Below are 18,864 nucleotides of genomic sequence, written 5' to 3'. Positions count from 1 at the left end.
TTTGTCCTTGTGTCTTCTTAGTTTATATTTTATGCCTTGTACTTTTTCATTGTGCTTTGCTTTTTTCTGCTTTTTCTCTAAGCCATTTTTTCTTCTTGTATCTTGAGAATTAGTTATATTGCTTTGGTTTGCCCCCTTGACCATCATCATTTTTACTGTTTTTTTTAGTTTCTATAACTTTTCTTGCTTTGTAGCAAGATGGAACAAACATGGAGAACATGGAAACTTCACATTATTCCACCTTTTGCATGTGTCCAGTAGTCCACTGTCCAACCAAATATGTCAAGCTCCAATATATGACACAGCTCCGTTCAAAGGTTTCAGTTTTAGAAAGCCTTTATTTCGCACATGGCTTTATGATCTGTGACATTACAATGTTTCAGGCCTGCTTCCGGTCCTTTTTCAAGTTACTGATACATTTACTGTGTTGCAATTTATACTTTCTCAAACAGCGCCCTCTTTTGGCTACAATATATTATTTCTCCCAACAACACCACAAAGAATCAAAATTGTATTACTTATCGGTTTGTTACATTTAGGTTCCTATTTCTGACTCAATCCCTTAGTCCTTATATGTCTGGTCTATCCATACAGATCAATCCAAAGTCTAAAAAAGATAAAATATAATATACAAACATTAAAAACAACTTAAATTAAAATTCTCACCTACAGTATCAAGAATCATCTGAAAATGGGGTGTAAATCATATTCCCGATTAAGGACACGGGGCTCCAGAGTATCCAATGTACAGATACATTTTGCTTCTTATATAAATAATTCCTTAATTCTATCGAACCCACGGCAAAATGTGGGAACATGATCAATTATCTGAAATTTCAGTTGGTGAACCCCATGGCCTTTGTCAGTAAAATGCGATGAAACAGCCTGTTGTTTTAGTTTAATAGCTGACTTGTGTTCCCTGATTCTTTCTTTCACCATCCTAGTGGTCTGTCCCACGTATAGGAGACCACATGGGCATTTAATAGTATAAACTACAAACATAGATGTGCAGGTGTAATATCCTTTAATTTTTATAGGGTTTCCCCTTTCTTGGATGATAAATAGTATCCCCTTTCAAACCGTTAGAACAACAATTACACAATAGGCATAGAAATAATACTGCTCTGTAGTGATGGGTGAATTTATTCGGCAGGCGCGAATTCATGCAGAATTTCCGCGTTTCACCGCCGGCTAATAAATTCGCGAATATGCGGTTAAAATTTGCAGTCAAAATTTCATTCGACGCCGGCGACAATTAAATAGTCACCCATTGACTTTAATATGCGTCAAATTGTCCCTGGTGCCAATTTTGATGCCAGCGAATTGTCTCCAGGCGCGAATTTGGTGTGAATTTCCACAATTTGCCACTGATGAATAAATTCAGGAAACTGCGGCAGAAATTCGTTGGTGAAAAATCAGCCCCATCAAAAATATTTGGGTGCTCATCAGAATAGTCGCAAGCATAAAAATTGACTCGCGTCAAAATTATTCGGACGCCCATTGACTTTAATGCATTTGGACAAAATAGGCGTGCCTATATAATTTGTCGCAGGCGTCGAAATTGATACACATCCAAGTAATTTGGACGCCAATTGACTTCAATGTGTTTCGTAAATGTTTTTGTGATAAATTCACGAATTTTCCGGCAAAAAACAGGATAAATTCGCCCATCACTACCCAAGATGGAAAAAATGTTCGAAAAGTATTTTTCAAGGCACCAACATAACCAAAGCATTTGCTTCCATAAAGTTTCGCTCAAGCGGAAGGGGGTATTAATTTGTCTCTTAAAATCTCCTTAAGCATGAAAAATGTGAGATAATGTTTTAAAAAAAGAACACTAGTGTGATATTGAAGTGGAATGATAGGAACGATTTTCATTCAGTCATGGGGATGTGCCAATTGATTTGAATGAATCTCAGACTTTCAACTATTTTTTACATTTGGAAAAAAACTGAAAATATAGAATCATCGGTGGGAGAAAAGCAATTTTGCATCTGAAATAAATTAACCCCTTTATTGTTTAAATTGAACTAGTACCCATATAAGAAACTGGGCGCGTAATTTTTGTCACAAGTAAAGACACAACAGTTGCAATGAAGAAATCTGGGATGATTTATTATGTAAATTCACAGTAAATCAAACAAATTTGTAACATTAAAACTGTCTTCAAGAAGTGATTTATTTTTAAGGGAAATTATTTTTCAAAAACTGATTACATGTATAAGCATATAAATAAATAGAATGCCCACATCTCTTATTTACCCCACTAGAAACACAATAAAAATCAATACAAATCCACAAAACATGGAACCATGTTGCTCAATGAAAAGTGCAGTTATGCCAGTAGTAGTATTGTCCAGAAAATATTTTTAATTATTAGACTTGAGGTAGGATATTTACAGATGGATTACATGCTACATGGAAATAGTATTAAAAATATGTCTAGTTCCTACTGACTGCGTGTGACTTTGAAGCAAAATGTTTAGAAAACTGGCAATTTTACCACTTACTGTATATTAATAGTGTGTTTACTTCATTACCGGAGTGTGATTTCCTTGCAAATACATTTTTAAAAATGTGTGCTACTCAACTATATTAATAAAATACTGCTGGTAGATGTTATCGAATGTTTTACCCCCAGCGATAGGAGAGAGAGAGTCCGGCTCAGAGTTTAATTATACTGCATAGTAGAATAGACTGCCAAGAGCACATTGTGCAAATATAGCTGCTTTGGCCATAGACGGTTGTGATGCATACAAATATGTGTTAGAATATAAACAGAACCTTCTCTTTTGCATGTGTATATTTACATAGTAGCTGAATTCTCACACCAAAGGATAGACAGACAGCTTTTCAGGTTTGGCAGCTCACTGAAGGGGCATGTTTGAACCCAAAATAAGGCCCTACCATATTAATATCTGATTATGGCTCACTCAGATACTGATCGGGTAGAATGGAAAAACCATAGTAGGTTTGTGGATGCAGACAGATCAGCATACCCCCCTAACTGATCTGATTGTTTGTCTAGAGCAGTGATACCCAACCAGTCACTTGTGAGCAATATGTTGCTCACCAACCCCTTGGATGTTGTTCCAGTGGCCCCAGAGGTGTTTATTTTTAAATTCCTGGTTTTGAAGCAAGTGTTGGTTGCAGAAATACAGGTGTACTGACAAACAGAGCCTCCTGTAGGCTGCCAGTCTACATAGGGGCTACCAAGTAGCCAATCACAGTCCGTATTTGACATCCACGAGACCTTTTTGCATGCTTGTGTTGCTCCCCAAATCGTTTTACATTTGAATGAGGTTTACAGATAAAGATACAATTACACAACAGATAAAATGTTGGGGACCCTCAGTCTAGGGCCCACAGGCAGGGTCGTGCCTAGTATTAACAGCACTTAACATATATTTAATAGACTACTAATGAAAGCTTAGAAATACATAATAGGTAACTGCTAATCTCCTAAACAACAAAATAATTAAATACAGCTTTAAGCAGGAATTTTACTAAGCAGGGCCTGTTTTCTACACTCGGATTCCTCCCGTACCCTTTTGAGTAAATTTTATGAATAGTGAAGGTAGAAAGTAAAATGTACAATACATAGGTATGTCTAAGAACACAGGAAAACATGATTCATTTTCCTCTTTAAGGATTCTGAAATTGAGTCCAAACAAAGCAGGGTGCACACAAAAAAATACTTGTTTGCTTTCCGGTGTCCAATAAGAAGAAACCATTTGCTCCATGCGAAAGCCGACAGTACATTATTTACTCTCGTCCAATAAGGATGTCCAACTTTAATAAAAAGATTTTTGAAGGTACTTTACAACAAATTTACAAAAGTATCCATGGAGGGAGAAAACTAATAAAAGTATAAATCCTTCCTTCGATCTTGAGGATGAAAATAGTCTTTTCTTCTGTCCTGAGAATGCAGATCTAGAAGAAAGGGAAATAAGAGAAAACGATGAATGAACAGTAACAGAAAAAGACCTTCCCATGGGTTGCCAAAGGGAAATTTTACCTCTCTATTCCCTTCAATAGGGTTTTAGGGACATATACTGTATTTGTGAACAAGTGAAGTGAACTCTCAATTTCATCCTCATCAACTCTATTTTAGTGGTGACACTGGCAGCTCTATTGCACATAATGATAAATATGACCCATTTTGCATATTTGTTAAAAAATACAAATATACAGAAAGCTATTTCTTGCTTCTGTTCTCTGACCTGATGACAAACAATGGGATTCAAGTCAAGTGAAACACCACTACAGCATATAATCTCAATGTACCACACATTCATGCCTTCCCCTAGTTATGGCCTGTCTGAAATCCTGGGTTTTGATAAGTGGTGTACGTGTGGGGGGGGGGATGTCCAGTTGTGTCAAGGAGATGTGCGAAGAGATGGTCTAGTCTTAATGTGGTTGGCACTTTCCTCAACCCTAGGCATTGTCAGTCTATAAATTCCACACAAATGTTCCATAATTTTGACAGTTTCTGTGCTAAATTTTCAGAGAAGCTGTGCAGCAGCAGAATCAAACCTCAGTGGCTTTTATATCGGAAGAAAGGTGCACTTTACTTTACACAGGTTTATAAACATGTATCCCAAAATTTAGCACCGATATTTAGGGATTGGTTTACTCGAATATGAAAAACTATATTCTGAGTGCTTGCATTTACCCATAGTGCTACAAAAAATATTTGTTTTCTCACTGTTTATTTTAAAAAATGAAAATGAGTGAATACACTAAGTCCGCTATTTTGGGATTGAATCAAATCCTGAATCCTTCTGGAAAATTGGCCCAATCCAAACATGCATGAGCAAATTAGTTGAAGGAAGGGTGAAAGAGAAATGTGCACAGTTAAAACTTTTTTACATTCTTCCTTTTGTGAAAAAAAGTTTTGGACTTTAAGGATTGAGTTCGGCCAGGCTCGAGGATTTGGCGGAATCCAAATCTTGCTGAAATCTGCTGAATCCTTAACCGAATCCTGGATTTGGTGCATCCTTAAACATGACTCAAGTATGAAAACATGTTCTACAAATTCAGATGTATATGTTTACAGAATACATACCAAAATCTATTTCAACTTTAGTAAATCAGACCCTTGAAATGTGTGACTCTGCCCTATAAGGTTTCAGTTAGTATTTTGTTATAGAATTGACTGTATAAAGAGTTAATTGCAGTGTTACATCCAGGTCTAATAACAAAGTATGTAATGAAAATGTTTAATTCTCCTAGATGACCACAGCTTCTTTCCCACCCCTTCCCTCAATGACCACCTCCAAGAACAGAGAAAATGGTCAATTGACGAGTTGCCAAAATAAAAAAAAAAGGGACATGGCAAGCAGGCAAAACAAGGTATGGGTAGGGAGATTTTTTTTTTAGTAAAGTGAGACCCTCTCCCATCCCTGTAATATGCAATATTTATTGCATGTTCATATGGGGGTCTTTGAATAACACTGGGCAAATTTGCACCTGGCCTGTGCAGTAACCCAAAGCAACAAAACCACAATCCGCTTTTTTTTCAGCCAACTGTAGGTAGAACAATGCAAGCAAACATTAGTTGCCATGAGTTACTGCCCGGGGCTAATTTGTCCAGTGTTGATACATGAGCATTGTATATGAATGTAGCATTTTTTTTTTACCCTTGAACAGACTGGAAGTAGGTGAGTTGCCAACCCCAGGCATTGCAAGTTCAATGTCACAGAGCAGCTGAATGTTGTTAGAACAAACATAGAGGACATTTCACAGTTCACTATGGTCATTATCAAATGTACGCCGGAGGCCATAGAGAGACGACAGAATGTAGTTAGGGAACATGTTAGGCAACTCACTAGCCCAAATCAGCAATTCTTAGCAAATTTTGACCAAGGTTATTACAGAAGTACGCTTTTATAGCAAAAACATATTATATATATACTGTACATATATACGGTATATTGAGTCTGTTATTGTATTTTAAGGATGTTCCTGGTTTTACAGTATTGCAGTGGAAAGTCTCAGGCCTGGATTTGTGGGAAGGCCACAGAGACCCAGGCCTAGGACGACACAGATTTCACTGCTTAAATCTCCGACGAGTAAAGTCCTCAAAACAGAAGAGTGTGCATGCCCAAATGAGCGGTGGGGGAACAGATGGAGCAAGTGTGCGGGAGTGTGCAGATGAGTGTGAGACTTGGGGGTATATTTATCAAAGAGTGAAGTTAGAGATAACCACAGTTCGTGAACCATTTCTTTCTATGGGATTTTTAAAGGAGTACTTATCGAAGGGTGAAAGTGAAAGTTCACCCTTCGATAAATACGCCTTTAAAAATCCCATCGAAATGAATGGAGAGAGGCGGTATTTCACTCTAGCAGACTGTGGTGATCTCTAACTTCACTTTTTTGTAAATATACCCCATGGCCTTGGGGCACCCAGCTGGCAAATCTGGTCCTGGGAAGTCTGCAAAATGTCAGGAAACTGGAACAGAAAGGCTCAAGCACTTTTTTGTGCGCTGCGTGAGGAGGGGGCGACATGGTACTGCCCTCAACAATAACAAACCCAAATTTTCAACCCAGTCAGTGCCAGGCCAAGTCGGACTAATGGCTAACCATGTCGCCCCCTCCTCACGCAGTGCACAAAAAAGTGTGCACATGCACGGAGGAGGACACACACACCTAAGAAGCATGCGTGCGCAGATGAGCACTCGTTCAGAAGATGTGTGCATGTGCAAGCATGGATCACGTGCAACCAGGAATAAATGGAATTGCTGCTACAGGTAGGGGATTCAAGGGCTCTGAACTAAAGGAAGGTGGCAGAAGATGTAGTGTTGGACTGGGCCAGCGGGACCCCCTTGGCCAGGACATGGTGCTTGTGCGGAAGCCTGAATCAGCTTCCAACTTCCCTCCCGGGCCCACAGAGTGGATAAACTAAACAGAAGGTAGCACGGGAGGGCAGAGTTGAGGCTCAGGAAGGGTACTCGCCCTGGCACCCCTCCAACTTTGCACCCTAGGCACTTGCCTCTTCTGCCTACCCCTAGTTCCGGCCCTGAACCGAGTACAATCTGACCACCAAACAATTTGTTTATATGGATTAGATGAACAATGGTAACATCTTGCTCTAGTGTCCTCTTTTTAATAACACATTTATCCTGCATGTGGGATGTGCCTTCATAAACATCAGTGATATGTTAAAAGAGATGTAATAAGCAAGACAATCTTACATATTTCAGTTCAACATTGTACTTAACAACAGAGCACAATCAAGTTTATCTGGTGTTTTCTGCGGCGTCGCCTGCACTTCATCAGATAGACTTGATTGTGTGCATGTAATGATCTCCTTAGGCAATTTGGAGAGCAATCCTAATAAAGGCAGAATACTCATGATTACACAAGAGGAGAAACCATGGTGAATGGTAAGGCTTATTTGATGTGCTGCTGTTTATAACTAAAAAGCCAATAGTGTATATTTTTGCTTTGTCTCTACATTAAGCTTAGCCTTAAAGGTACATCATACTAAATCAAGAAGGGCAGTTCTTTAAGTTGGTGGTGGTGCTATCAGGCTAAATAATATTTCAGGTTATGCAAAAGCTACAAATGCACATATGAGCTGGAACCAAGTTAAAGTAAACAAGCATTTAGACCACGGCAGAATGCTTTCAAAGAAAGGTGATTATAAAGGTGATTAGCAATTGAAGGTATATATTTCCCAGCAGCCTCTGCAATAACCTCTGCTGCACACTGCCATATAATAATAATGTCTGCCATAGCATACTTAATCCATTAGCATTAAGTCAGTAAAGATTGATGCCATTGAGTCAATGACTAGTATATCAATTCCTTATTATAAATGAGAATTAGCCTTTATCCTTTCCTATTGTTCAACAGTGTAGAATAATTTCTAATGTCATAACCAATAATAATATTTATGATACAACTATGACACCCAGACTAGAAATACTATAATTACATATGACATTATACACATCTATATGTGTCTGTCCTTTATTCTGTCTCCATTATAAGAGCACAGTTGTTCCTAATTTACCTGTTTGAGGATTCATCCTTGGATTTAGGTTTTCTGGAGCAGACATCCCTGCTGATGTGGATGCGAGAATCTCCTGCTTAATTATTGATTCTTGAAGGGGAGCTGGATATCTTTCATGCTGTAGTAGACTTAGAAGAGAGCCAGGCTTGCCATCAGGGCCAGTGCCAGGGACCATAGGAAAATCTGACATTGAGTGCTGATAAACTGGGGCAATGGGATTATGGGGCCCAATTTGATAAAGTGGCCAAATGTCTGCTGCCTGATGGGGATGTGTTTGGAAAACTGTAGCATAGTGTTCTGATGTAGAAGGTAGTGGAGTTAAGACAGACGCAGGCATCCTTACAGGAGGTGTTGCTTGATAAGGCCTTGTCCAGTTCATATCATCTGTTGCCATACTGCTCACTACATGGAAAACAATTCATTTTAAATAAGATTCTCCATAAATCAAGTCATTTAGGTACAATGAAGCATTTTCAACTGAATGGTTAATCAAAACGGCTTGTGACTCTAATTTCTAGGTAGACTAAAACTCTACCTGTATGTACAGGTATGGGATCCATTATGCAGAAACCCGTTATCCAGAAAGCTCCGAATTACAGAATTATAGACTACAGTATACTAAAATAATACAATTCTTTAAAATTAAAATAAAAGAGTACCTTGTATTTGATCCCAACTAATATATAATTAATCCTTATTGGAAGCAGAAACAGCTTTTGGGGTTTATTTAAAGTTTACATGATTTTCTAGTAGACTTAAGTTATGAAGATCCAAATTACGGAAAGATCTGTTATCCGCAAAACCCCAGGTCCCGAGCATTCTGGATAACAGGTCCCATACCTGTACTTGCTTTAGCTCCATTCCTTAATGGAATACGTCCCTTTAATTACAGGCACAAATATGCCCATAAATAATGGAATGGGTTAAAACTCATTTTTGTGCCCGTGCTGCAAAATTATGACAGCATATCAAATAGGGATGCAACAAATCCACTATTTGGGATTCAGCTGCATAGAGAACCGAATCTGAATCCTAATTTGCATATGCAAATTAGAGGCAGGAAAGGAAAAAGTGGAAAAAATTCTTCTTTTGTGACGAAGAGTCACATGATTTCCCTACCCGCCCCTAATTTACATATGTAAATTAGGATTCAGATTCAGTTCGGCCGAATCCTGGCCGAACTGAATCCTGGATTTAGTGCTTCACTCATATCAAACTGTTATTTCTCATGATTTGTTGAGTCTCAGAGAACACTGAACGTGTATGTCATTAAATACTTCTGGACATATATCATATGCATGCAGAATAGATTAAACATATAGTATATCTGTAAATACAAAACATTGAATAACATGAGCTATTAGGACAAAATATCTCGGTTCATGAAAAACATCAACAGATCAGAAGGGACATTTACTCATGCAAGTGCAGTGTCCAGAGCTCCATTTCAGACACAATTTGTAATGTTATTGAGCCAGTGTTTTTACTATAATCCCCCTACGTCAATATACACACTATATGGAAAAGCAAAAGGAGAAAACAAGTATCTTTAATGAACAGTGTCCATTTTGCATGACTGCAGCTGCATTTGTAAATGAGGCCTCAGATTTGCTTTCATTATTCTAACTGCACTAGATCAGAAATGGTTAACTACTCGCTTTAAGTTAATGGCCCAGTTTTAGGCTGTGTAGCAACACACAACACTGCTCTGCCAAAGTTGTCAAATCACTATTTCTTCTCCGCTGTCATTTTTGACAGCAAGGTTTGGTTTAGAGGACATTCTCATTGGGGCGAATATAATCAAAACACAATATAAATGATTTTTTTTTTTTACTGGTATGTCACACCCAGTTGTCACTTGAGCTTTTACTATTTTCTATGGAGAAGACCTCTATTATTAATGCTCAAGGAACAATGAGGCCTATATTAGGCAGTTACAAATAACAGCTGCTTTTTCCTTTCATGGCATAAGCCTAAGGTTCTGTATTAACCACAAAGAGGGGCCTGAACTTTAATAAGATGGTGATAGGAGCATAGAAACAAGTCTGGAAAGAGACATGAAAGAAACCCATATCACACGATCCACAGCACTGTGCATATCCAATGCTGGACAATAGCTCAGATATCATGTTAGACACAGCACCCTGTTGCTATCATGTCCCTAAAATGGGTGTCGTGGGTGACACCAGTGTCGGACTGGCCCAGTGGGATACCAGGAAAACTCCCGGTGGGCCCAGATGTCAGTGGGCCTCTTGCTTCTAACCATTTAGCCAATTTCATAGTCATTTCCTATTTCTTTATGGGGAAAATTAGTGACGGGCGAATTTGCGACATTTCGCTTCGCCGAAAAATTCGCGAAACGGCACCGGCGTCCGTTTTTTCGAAAAAAAAATTGTGATGCTGGCGAATTTTTTCCAGGAATTTTTGCGGGCGTTTCACGAATTTATTCGCTGGCGGTGAATCGCGCAAATTCCCAGCGAATTCGTGCCTGGCGTATAAATTCGCCCATCACTAGGGAAAATGCTTAATAATGGAAGAATATGGTAAGTAGATATAAAAGACTAGGAGAATAAAGAGTTTGAGTGAGGAAAGGAGGAAAAAAAAAACATTTTTGTAAAGACTGCCTAGTCATGTAAACAACCCTCAGGGGATTGTAGTCAGAGATCTACTGAAGGAACTTCTGTGTTACATGATCACTTTGCATGACTTCACTGTAACATCAAGGGTGCAGGTTTGGTAACTAGGTTTTGTAACTACCGCCTATTATATATGGGCTCCCTGTAAGGAAAGAGGGTTTGCAAATCTAACTTTGTATATTAGGGAAGACGTGCATATGTGATGTGCATGGCCACACTGCTGCTAAGCATAGCAAGTATAATATGTAGAGACCACCACCAGACTGTGGGGAAAAGTGCTTGATGAATGAGCATTTAGGGTGCATTCTGTACAGCTTTCCCCTGTTTTACATAAATGAATTGCATGAAGGGGAGTTAAAAAGCTTAACTACCAGCACAACGTACTCCACCTCCTAGTAATTCAGTAATTACTTTAATACAGTGATTACTGTAATTTTAGGTTAGTGCCCCATGCTATGTGTCAAATATCCACTATTTCACAGGTTTGGTGCTGGTTAATTATAAGTGTCACACAATCAGGTCTATGTATATATGGTGTTAAAGTATAGCAAACATCAATTTTTTTAAATTTAATCCAGACCTACAACGCCCCCCCCCCTATTTTAACTTCTGCTACCTGACCTGCGGACCAGGTTTATACTAACTGTAAGGGGGTTATTTAACAAAGTCCGAATTTATCTCAATATTTTCTGCTACAAACTCCAATCAAATCTGCTCAGGTTTTTTACGCTTATTTATCATTAACTTTTCCCGAAAATTTACTACTGGGAAAAAATCTGTTTTTCAAAATTTTTTCTGATTTTCCATACGATTTTCATGATTTTTTTTAGATTTTTCACCCAAAAACTTAGTTTTTCCCCTGAAAGCTCTGAAAACTTTGCGCACATCAAAAAATCATTGGGACTTCTCCCATTGACTTATATGCAACCTCGACAGGTCTGATTCAGACTTTTCCATCCTCAGGGTTTAATAAATTCTGAAAAATTCGTGATTTTTTAAAAGTACAATTTTATTTTAAAAAAATCATGAATTTGTCGTGATTTTTGCATTCAGACTTTAGTAAATAACCCCCCTAAGTGACATTGTCAAAGGTGGGCAATAGCAAAAACAGACCCTCTGACCCACATTTACAAGTCCGACTGGCAACCTTCAGTTTTATGTTTTTTTGCAGGTATCTGGCACCGTACCCGCTCCAGGATTCTACATGGTGGGGTCTGTAGAAATATCTAGAGGGTACACCTGTTTTGCGAATATTTAGTTGGACAACTATGATATAGATCTAATTGTATACTTTGTTTTGGAATTATTTGTTCTGGTCAGTTACAGAGTAGTTGAGAATCATTATATAGTGAATAAAGTACCCCCTCTTGTAAAATATAAGGATATTATAAGTTACCGAGGAGTTTCATGACCATATAAAAACACGAGGCCGAAGGCCGAGTGTTTTTATACAGGTCATGGAACTCCGATGTAACTTATAATATCCTCATATTTTACAATTGGGGGTACTTTATTTATTATAATACACAAATTTTAGTGAGTCATGTGACAGAAATTACATCATTACTCACCGTTTATAACTGATGACATCACTACTCACCGATTATAAGGATATAATTTACAAGATATTCATGGCTTTTGTGTATTATAGTAAAATAATAAACAGAGATTTTATTTTTTTCCATCTTTCTAGTAATGCCATTATCCACATAAATAATTACTTACTGTTCTTTGAAAGGTAGTCATCCCCTCGATGTTTAATGCTTAAGTCCTGCGGGTCCTTTATAGTCCTTAGGGCTCTAGAAAAGTGTTCATCAACAACACTATTAATGTCCCCTTGATAATAGGTAAAGACTACACAGCGGGAGCCTAGTTCCGTCTTCACTGGAGTTTCTTTTGTTTTGTATTCCGAAGAGCTATTATGGAGGTCTTCCATGTTTCTAATTCCCGATCACGGTCTGTTGAGAAAATTTTAAGCTTTTAACTGTTCTTTCCAAATTTATTTTACAATATGAAAGGAAAGGAAATAATAAGGCCCATAATAATTGACATAACCAACTTTGCTCATTCCTTTGCTCTTCTACTTTCCTTTCAGGATCTTGTATACAACTGAACATCACATTGAAAAAAAGGGATGCGGACCAGAGGGCAATTGCTTCAATATATATATATTTATTTTACTCTTTAAAGTCCACATGAGGCTGTGGGAAATGTAACAGTTCATTGTGCCATATTTGATAAAAGATCCTTGATAAAGGATGTGCAGATAAAAATACAATTTCCAAATTCCAAAGACTTATTAGTGCATTAGTGGTGGGAGTTGTACTTGTACGGCCAATGGGGATGAGTCAGTACCTTCAACCTTTTCAGTTCAGTTTTATATAAGGGGCAACATGTAGGTGGCCAATCAGCTCCCTCATTCCCTGCCCTTAGTATAGCATTATTTCTTAGCATTAGATTGTACAGTATCACTGTGGCATGGACTGATGTTAATTATGAAAAAATATTGTAAAGCAAAGCATGGTGTGAATACTATATATGAAATAAAGAACTTTTACATGAGCCCAGACATAGTGGAAGCCCTTTATTTAGCACCACACCATGTTGCGCCTTGCTTCTGATGTACTTGTATAAATGCAACAGAGGAATAGGCCCCCTAGGGATTGGACCTGTAAGTAAATAGATGGGCCCTTATGTCTTATGCTCTCAGATGAGGACACACTAATGTGATTATTTGTACTCGTCATTTTTAAGAAACAAAAAAATAGGAGGAAATGAAAGTGGTTAGATGGCAATTCAACAAATACATTTCTCAGTAACTCCGGGAAATTCCTTAAAGGGGTTGTTCACCTTTAAATAAACCTTTAGTATGATGTAGAGAGTGATTTTTTTGACATGATTTGTAATTGGTTTAATTTTTTATTATTTGTGGTTTTTGAGTTATTTAGCTTTTTATTCAGCAGCTGTGAGGACTCACCCTGATGGTGCAGTGGGCTGTCGGGGACGCCTGCCGCGCCTTCGGTGGGGACGCCACCATATTGATCCTTCTTCCTCCATTGCTGGTTGTCCTATGGCGCGTGCGTTTTGGCATAAATTTTGAATATTTAAAGGGGCTTTGGGCTGGTAATCATTGCCCGTTGTTAGGTCTAACTTGTTTAGTATCTGGGTGTGATTTATATCTGTTTTGATTCCGGTTTTGATCCTTGCCTGCCTGACTATCCCGAAATCTGCCAATTCTGACCCTTGCCTGCCTAACCATTCTGAATTCTACTGGTATTGACCCTTGCCTGCCTGACTATTCTCTGAACGCTGCCTGTACCGACCCCAGCCTGATCGACCCCGCTTGAACCCCACCTGTTACAACCTCCGTCTGCCTGGCTACCCTATCTGACTACTCCTTGAATTGCTGCCTTCCGTCCAAAACCTTGCTAATGACCGTGCCCCTTTGCCTGTCCAGAACTCTTGCTTTGCTCCTCTCTTATTAAGACCTGGCAGCATCTGAGTAGCTGAGGGCTCCTCCCGAAGCCAACGGCAGTTGTTAGAGACAGAAGCAGAGCCGTGACCAGGGAGCCTAGCACTTGTTCTGGATACAGGAAGCTGATCCTGACAGCAGCTCTCCAGTCTGCAGTTTCAGCAGTCTGGTTACTAGGGTCCAAATTACCCTAGCAACCATGCATTGAATTGAATTAGAGACTTGAATATGAATAGAAGAGGCCTGAATAGAAAGACGAGTAATAAAAAAGTAGCAATAACAATAAATGTGTAGTCTTATAGAGCCTTTGTTTTTTTAGATGGGGTCGGTGATCCTATTTGAAAGCTTGAAAGTGTCAGAAGAAGAAGCAAAATGATTCAGATACTATAAAAAAAGAAATAATAAAGGCCAATTGAAAAGTTGCTTAGAATTGGCCTTTTTATAACACACTAAAAGTTAACTTAAAGGTGAACCACCCCTTTAACAAAGTATCAAAATCTATATATATATTTTCCTTTTTTCTTTGTTAAAGAGCTGGTTAACCTCAACTTTGGGACAGTTTGCAATTAGTCTAAATATTATATATATATTTTTAGCATTTTGTTTTGCTTGTTTTTTGTTCTGTGACTCTTGTGCTTAGATTTAAGCTGGTCATACATGGGCCAACATTAGCTACATTGCAGCTGCTTCACACTGAGTAAACTGACCTATGTATGGGGCCAAAATGATAGCTTGCCCAATACATATAGAATATAAGTCAGATGCCTATATGGCTGGTTTGAAATTCTGGGGAGGACTGCTTTCAAATGTTGATGATAGAAAAATATTGTGTAAAAAATAAGAATTGAATAAGAACATTGAAAACGGAATCCCCAAAACAATCTGTTTTTTAGCTGCCAGATGCGGGCTGAAAACAGTACAAAAAAAACAAATGAAAAGTGTCATAGAATAGATCCCTCTATTATATATCAAAGGTGCACTTCCCTTTTAAATTCAATGATTATAAATAAGGCCTTATAAGTCTGATTATAGGAAATGGACCAGGGTTCCTCCGGCAGGGAGCTGAAATGCTGCAAACGAAAAGGACACGAATCGACTCTTGCATAATTTGCTTGCATTTTGGTTCATAGTGTGCAAGTCTTAAGATTGTAAGCTCTAATTCTAAATTAATTAATTAAATTACTATAAGAACCCTGTTTGTTATAAAGTTTAAAAGTAAAGTGCTGCATAACTTGCTGCTACTGGTGACAAACCATAGTGGTAGGCACTCAACTGGTACCCAAAATTATGCTGGAATTCTGGATAAAACATGTTTTTAAAAATGGTGATTTGCACCCAAAATCTGAGCACTTGCTTAATGGGTTCAAGCTTTCAACTTTAAGGAATGTCTGTGTATAAGGGCGTTAAAAGTCAATGTTGCCCGCCTCTGCCCCCTGCAATTTCAAAATTGGAATTTCGGTTCTGTAAGTTACCGGGAGCGTCTTTTTTGCCACATCTTATATGTTAAATGTGTGGCCCTCCAGCCTCTGTGACCTACAACTCCTGGCTAAAGATTCTGTGAATTTTACTTTACACTTTGAAAAAACAACAAGCCCTCAAATAACAAACTTTTTTTTTTTTTTAAACATAATTTGATTTTTTTGGGACTACTGCACCTCTCTTCATCCCAGCAGAAAGAATGAGGAATTTACAAACATAGCAATGAAATGTACTTAGGAAAAGGGAAAGTGCATGGCCTGCTAGAAGCCCACCACTTGTGTTAAATGCACTGGGAAAATCCGAAAGAAACCAATGCACATTATGGCGAGAAACGTCTGCACACAAATGATATTTCTGTTAAAGCCACACAATGGGAAATTCTAGGAAACCAGTATTAGTTCTTTTTCAATTACTTTCTGTTACCAGTAAATGCTGATGGCTTTTTTTGGGGGGCTGAATAATGTAAAGGTAAGATGAATCACTCAGAAAGTAACAGCCGAGAGTCTATCATTATTACCCAATAACACATTCTTTCCAGCAACTTGTTCTAAGACCCTAGCAGAAAAAAAGAACAACTTGCATCTCCCCAGCTATTGACTTATGCTGACAATAGAAGTTACAAAAAAATCCTTACTTTTTAGTATTTATTTTTTACTGTTTTTCCAAAATCTAAGTTTAAAGTTGAATGTTCGTGTCTCTGGTGTTTGAGTCTGGCAGCTCAGTAATTCAGGCGCAGACTCTAGACTGTTACACTTTTGCAACATTTAGTTGATACATTTTTCAGCTGCATCTCTGGAGTATTAGCAACTATTGTATCAATTCTAGCAGCTGCCTGTTATGAAACCCAGACATTCTGTTCAGCAGGGATAAAAGATAAGAAATGTATCAATTTAGAACAGTTAACAGAGTTGGCGACCCCCCTCCCAGAGCTGCTTTAGAAGGTGAAAAATGACATTTTCCACTTCAATATTAGAAAAACGGTCACACATAGAAGATAGAAAGTCATTGGAAAAAGTCATTATTTCTGGTGATCTATCTGAAACCAACTAGTTGTTTGAAGGTGAACCACCCCTTTAAAGCGGTGTTTCATCTTCACATTAACTTTTAGAATGTTATAGAATGGCTTATCCTAAGCAACTTTTCATTCATTCTTCATTATTTATTTTTTTATAGTTTTCTAATTATTTGCCTTTTTCTTCTGACTCTTTCCAGCTTTCAAATAGGGGTCACTGACCCCATCCAAAAAGCAAATGCTCAGTAAGACGACAAATATATTGTTATTGCTACTTTTTATTACTCATTTTTCTATTTAGTCCCTCCCCTATTCATATTCCAGTCTCTTATTCAAATCAGTGCATGGTTGCTAGGGTAATTTGAATCATTGCCACCAGATTGCTGAAATTGCAAACTGCAGAACTGCTGAATAAAAAGCTACATAACTCAAAAAACACAAATAATGAAAAATGAAAACCAATTGCAAATTGTCTCAGAATATCACTCTCTACATCATACCTTTAAAATCACTTTTGCTTTTTTATAGAGCTTTTCTGCAAATTATATTTTAATCGGGAATAAATGCCACTTTATTCACTTTAACACTTTCATCTGCAGTTGGTTTTGCACATGTCAGCTAGGCAGTGATATAAGTTGTTGTTCAGCAACATTTGAGCTCATACGGGTTAGTGACACTGTTGCTCAATATATGAAAACCTATACATGCCTCTCCTCCCCACTAAAAAAATCATTGTCCCTTACTTTTCTGATCATTCCCTACACCAACGTAAGTGCCAGAAGGCAGAAGAACTACACCTTTATGACCAGCATGGATTTGTTACTGATTTTTACTGCTTTAGTTCTTTAGTTTCCAGCATGCTATTAATATGAGGTAGAGAGTAATAGTCCAAGACAATTTACAATTGGTTTTCATTTTTTATTATTTAAGGTTTTTGAGTTATTTAGCTTTTTATTCAGCAGCTCTTCAATTTGCATTATATACAATCTGGTATGTAGGGTCCAACTTACCCTAGCAACCATGCATTGATATGAATAAGAGACTGGAATATGAATAGGAGAGGACCTAAATATAAATATAATTAGCAATAACAATACATTTGTAGCCTTGCAGAGCAAAGCCCATTTGAAAGCTGGAAAGAGTCAGAATAAAAAGGCAAATAATTATAAAAATGTAAAAAATTATAAACGAAAACCAATGGAAAAGTTGCTTAGAATTGGCCATTCTATTACATGCTAAAAGTTTACTGAAAGGTGAACCACCCCTTTAAGGTATGGCATCTATTACTAAGGTTATACTATAAAATCTCATGACCATAGGTCTGCAGGTTGGAGCATAGCTTAGTAACAATAACACTAACACATACTGGACTGGTTATGGCATCAGGCAATGCTTTTTCAAGCCAAAAGCAGTGCATGGTTTAGGTGAGGTCTGGTACATAGTCACACACGTGCATTTCATAGACAGAATATAGAGAGGGCCAGAGAAAATGTTCCATTCAGCAGAGGATGGTCTCTTGATTTAACCAAAGACCAAACACCTGCTTTAAAAGATGGATACATGGTAATTGATATGACATCTGAAAATATGAAAATAATATCATATATATATATATATATATATATATATATATATATATATATATATATATATATATATATATATATATATACACATAATACAGACATGTGCATAATACAGACATGCGCCTTGTATTTGCTTTATAGTCTCTGCTGATAAAATAGCAGCATGATTTCCTGCTTCACAGGTTAGGCTTATTATTGGTTCTAGCCAGCACAGATCTTTTACCTTTTCAGATGAGCAGTGGGTTGCCTGGCTCCTATGTAATAGCACTGGGCATGATCCTGATGTGTGCTGGCTGGTGTGTCCTCTTTCCTTCAGCTCCTTTATCTGCAAATAAATGCTCAGCCTACCTGACAGCTCTTCTCTAAAAATCTTACACCCTGAGATCAACTGCTAAAGGCGTATCCGTCTCAGTGACAAAGAATGTATAAAATGCACCCAAACTTGAAAACCAGGAACAAGGAACATGGGTTCCTCTGGGTTTCTGCTGCTTTGAACAATGAGAGAAGCAACGTTTACTTGAAGCAATCTTTTGTGACCGGCCCAACAAACTGACATCAAGTCACACAGCAGCAACAAAAAATTAGCCGGTGTGTTCACCATTGCCAAAGGTCAAATAAGCCACATTGCCGTGCAGATTTGTGCTGCATATACAAGGCAT

General features: G+C 37.9%; 1 protein-coding gene across 2 annotated transcripts; it reads right to left on the bottom strand.

Annotated features, from left to right (window-relative positions):
- Positions 1–2,088: 2,088 nt before the first annotated feature.
- vgll1.S (vestigial like family member 1 S homeolog) lies at positions 2,089–18,564 on the bottom strand. Of its 2 annotated transcripts, XM_018231810.2 has the most exons (4): positions 18,429–18,564; positions 12,382–12,614; positions 8,021–8,422; positions 2,089–3,933 (listed from the first exon to the last, which is right to left on the bottom strand). In XM_018231810.2, the coding sequence occupies exons 2-4, from the start codon at positions 12,590–12,592 to the stop codon at positions 3,860–3,862; spliced, it is 687 nt and encodes a 228-aa protein (XP_018087299.1). In that variant the 5' UTR covers positions 12,593–12,614; positions 18,429–18,564; the 3' UTR covers positions 2,089–3,859.
- Positions 18,565–18,864: the final 300 nt, after the last annotated feature.

This window comes from Xenopus laevis, chromosome 8S, assembly GCF_017654675.1.
Source record: "Xenopus laevis strain J_2021 chromosome 8S, Xenopus_laevis_v10.1, whole genome shotgun sequence".
Lineage (NCBI taxonomy): Eukaryota > Metazoa > Chordata > Amphibia > Anura > Pipidae > Xenopus > Xenopus laevis.
This window is presented reverse-complemented; position numbering and strand designations above follow the sequence as displayed.

Excerpts from the sequence above, each read along its gene's own strand:
- vgll1.S (XM_018231810.2), bottom strand. The coding sequence starts at position 12,592 with ATGGAAGACCTCCATAATAGCTCTTCGGAATACAAAACAAAAGAAACT. Across the intron at positions 8,423-12,381 it reads TGACTACCTTTCAAAGAACA|TGAGCAGTATGGCAACAGAT; the intron begins GTAAGTAATTAT and ends TTTTCCATGTAG. Across the intron at positions 3,934-8,020 it reads AAGGATGAATCCTCAAACAG|ATCTGCATTCTCAGGACAGA; the intron begins GTAAATTAGGAA and ends CCTTTCTTCTAG.